Source organism: Haliaeetus leucocephalus, unplaced genomic scaffold (genome assembly GCF_000737465.1).
Source record: "Haliaeetus leucocephalus isolate CR32 unplaced genomic scaffold, Haliaeetus_leucocephalus-4.0 Scaffold339, whole genome shotgun sequence".
NCBI classification, from domain to species: domain Eukaryota; kingdom Metazoa; phylum Chordata; class Aves; order Accipitriformes; family Accipitridae; genus Haliaeetus; species Haliaeetus leucocephalus.
This window is the reverse complement of record NW_010972775.1, coordinates 14,383,595-14,387,244: the sequence shown is the minus strand read 5'-3', so window position 1 is coordinate 14,387,244 and position 3,650 is coordinate 14,383,595. Positions and strand designations below refer to the sequence as shown.

Here is a 3,650-nt window from a genome sequence, read left to right as displayed (position 1 = left end):
CGGGGGTGTGTGTGTGTGTGTGTGGACGGACTCCGGACACGCGGAGGTTTGGGGGCCCCTGGTCTGGGCGGGCGCCGCGGGCCCCGCGCAGCCGGAGTCATCCCGTGGTGCCTCCAGCTCCCTGCTCCGTGGGAATGGGGTGTTGCTCGAGGGATGCTGACTCCGCTTCTCCTTCCTTTTTCCGAGGAGTAAGGAGGAAACAGGAAACCGTCCAGCGGGGGAGGGTGCCCGGGAAAGTCCCTCACAGAGGAGGAACCATCCTCTGCGCATTCCCGTGCGAGCTCTGGGGACAGCTGTTTGCGCTCTGGGGGTCCAGTCCGCCACCGCCGACCCATTTAGAGCAGCTTTGTTTTCTGCCGTTGCCTTAAAACGAAACCTCGCCGGTCATCGATAGTTGTTACTGAATGTTACGGTCGCGTTCGTAGGCAAAGCGTTACAGTCATTGCGACACGCCGAGACACGAGGCGGTCGAGGTTGCTTCGTACCTGGTAGCCTCTTACAGAAAGTGACCCATTTTTGTTTATTAGGCAGGTAAAGTTTAGTTTATAACCAACGATAACGCTCGAAGGAGGGCTTGGGTTGGTTATTTTTGCAAGGAAGAGTTACACCAGCCGTATGGTTGAGTATTAGTCATGATTTCCTACTCGCAGGTGTGAGGATGTTTGGGAACGTTCTCGCGCTGCGGATGTGTCCTGTAACAGGGCGCTGGGAGGGTAAGCTTCAAACCAGTGCTGCTGCAAAACAAAAATCATCTCAAAAAATGAAATTTGGGAAAGAGTGAAAGGAAAACAGTTTAGCTCCCGAGCACCACGGTACAGATAGCAATAGGCACTTCTGTGGTTTCCTTAAAAAGGGACGGGAACCTTTCGAAAAACAGGATGATACATCCAGACTCATTTGCTCTGAAATTTTCTTCCTTAGGCCACTGAAAACTTAATTATGGGGGGAGATGGTATTGAAATAATTCACCTGAAAGCAGTTCTTTCAGAAGAAGAATCAGACCAGTGTATTTCTGTGGATTTTGAGGCTACAGAGGGAAAATGGCTTTAAAGGATTTAAACAGTGCTCGCACCTTAAAGAATTTGGGTTCTTGTTCAGGAGGAGTCCCGTGTAAACAGGAGTGACTTTGGCTTTGCTGATCATTTCATGAGGCCTGCACAAAGTTTAGTGCTAATCAAAGCCTGCGTTACATTTATTTCCACTGTTACTATCTTGGATTAATTATTGTTGCCTTTTATTTAGATTGCAAGTCCATGAAATCTTTTGCACGGAGTAAATATTTTAAATAAAGATGTATGAGATTTCTAGGGCGCCTGCAGGTGTAAAATAAAGGTTCGAGTACTCTTCTACCTCAACTTTTGCACTTCTAGAACTGTTGAATTTGGAGAATTTAGTGTGCTTTAAGACAAAATACTCCTATTTGTCTTGTCTTGCCTGAAACTTCCACCGGCAGGTAAATATTTCTCAAAAAAATTTGAGCACAGCCTCCTATGCCTCTGCTGACGGCTCTGCTTTCCCATGACCTGCATTCATGTATGTCATATTCAGATAAGAAGGAGGCACAACGCTGACTAATGCCGCTTTTTTGGAAGGAAAACGACAAAAGCTGTTTGAGACAGAAATAGAAGTGCCAGCACTAAATGATAGATGAACAGCCGGTAGCAAAGGTGGCAGCTCTAACATTTCCTTGTATTTATGGAGTATTGAAATGACGAGTGTTATCTGGATTTGTTTCTCTAGGCTGAATGCTTATCTTCAGATTCAGCAGTTCTCTGGGTCCCAGGACAGGGTGTAAGAGCGCGGACTGGTTTTGTTTAGCGCAAGTGAGTGTTGCTCCCTCCCCAGAGCTGTTGTCTGGAGCGTGGGGCATGGCTGTGCCCCTCACCCACCCCCCTGCTTCCAGTCTGTTCCCGTATTTTGTCTGACAGCACTTGCTCCTTATTAACATGACTATAGCCTCTTTGTGCCCCCCGTCAGAAGAAATCCTGCACCAGAATAAATTTCAGAGGTGACAGATTGGAACAGTTTGACCAGATGACGGCACACAAATGTCTCTGAGATCCGCAGCACCTGTGGCTTTGCACCTCTTTGGCTTCGGCCCTGGGCAGGGGCAGTGGCTGGCACTGCTGCCTGCTGGCTTCTGGCTCGTCCTCTCTGGATGTTGGGCTCTGGAGTGGAGATGAGAGATTACGTGTAGACTCTGGGAGGGAGAAGGCAGTGGCCGCAGTAAGCAGTTACCTGTCTTTGCGTGTGCCTGGAAGCTCAGATGGGAGCCTATACAAAAATGTGATACTCTGTTTCGTGGAAAGCAAAACAGTCCTTCCACAGGCAATGCCATGTCCACTGGGACTGGAGTCCAGACAGGAACCCACAGAAGCCAGGAACGCTGTCCCAGGCCAGGGGGGTAAAAGCACATGGGTTTCTTTGAGGCCGTGTCTTGTCAGAGCACCTTCTAAGGCTTTTCCTCTCTTTCACCACAGGCTCTGACTACAGGTTGATTTGGCAGGTGATGGGAGGCGAAGTGGCAGGTACCTCTCTGCTCACCCGCTGCCAGGGGAACTTTTGCGGCCGCCACGTTACCGCGTTCTCCATAGATCTGCCAGACGCAGGACAGCACGGGGCAAAGCACCCCCACGGGAAGGTGCCGGGGGGGCCAGCTGCCTCCCAAGAAGGGCCAGGGCATGCCGAGCCCCGGGCGCCGCTTCGGGGTCTGCGGGCCGGAGTGCCTCAGCCCCCTGCCCTTCCGGGGGAGGCAGCTGGGCCCCCGGCCGCACGCTTCGCACGGGGCTTTTGAGCCCAGCCGGGTGCTCCCCCGGTCTGCAGAGAGCCCCCCCCCGGCCCTCCCCGGGCTGAGGCTCGCCCCGCTCGCCGTGACCCCGGCGAATGCGGCGGGGAGCCCGCGGCCCCCGTGGACTCGGAGCCGGGGAAGACCTTTGCGTTCGGGCAGCGGGGCTCCCCCCGGCCCCCAGCATCTGGGCGCCGGTCGCAGAGAGACGTCCAGGCTGGAGGGATCGTCCCCGGCTGGGAGGAGCCAGCGGCTCCGCTGCTGTAAACAGTGCGGGCACCGCCAGCGGTTGGAAGATGGATATAAATAGGGAGGCGGAGGGGAGGCAGCCGGAGCGGAGGAGCGGGAGCTGCCTGCGCCTGCCTGCCCCTGCCTCCGCCGCCTGCAGCCGGGGTGCCCGGCAGCCCGGGTCGGGAGCTCCCGAGAGGCGGCGTACAAAGTTTGCGGCTCGGCGCTGCCGGGGATAGGTAAGCGGTCTTTGCAGCCGAAGTTTGAAACGCGCCGGTGCTTCTCGTCGATCTGCCGCTGGGGTTTTCTCCTCGCCGGCTCTCCGTTCGTACTGCTGTTGTGGTTGCCTCGCCGTGTCCGGGGATGTATGGAGCCGGGAAGGGGGGAGTTTTCTGTTTTCGGTCTTGCTACGTTAAGCGGAGGGGGGGGGGGGGGAGGAAAAAAAAAAAAAAAAAAAAACCCAAAAACACATCAAAAGCGAAATGTGCCTTTGCGCCGGCTCCGTGCAAAGCCGCGGCGAAGGACCCGGCGCGGCGCACGTGTTGCGGGCGGGGGCTGCCCCGCGGCTCCGCGGCTGCGGGCAGCAGGTAGCGGCTGCCAGGGCAGCCGGGACGCGCCGACCGCGGGGAGCCCCGGG

General features: G+C 55.6%; 1 protein-coding gene across 1 annotated transcript in view; it reads left to right on the top strand.

Annotated features, from left to right (window-relative positions):
• The window catches only part of LOC104834732 (transmembrane protein 2-like), a 54,366-nt gene that overhangs the window by 1,310 nt on the left and 49,406 nt on the right, over positions 1–3,650 (top strand). The window contains exons 3-5 of the mRNA XM_010572295.1: positions 651–713; positions 1,760–1,823; positions 2,595–3,073. Coding sequence (XP_010570597.1) covers positions 651–713; positions 1,760–1,823; positions 2,595–3,073 — 606 coding nt within the window. The remainder of the gene's footprint in view (positions 1–650; positions 714–1,759; positions 1,824–2,594; positions 3,074–3,650) is intronic.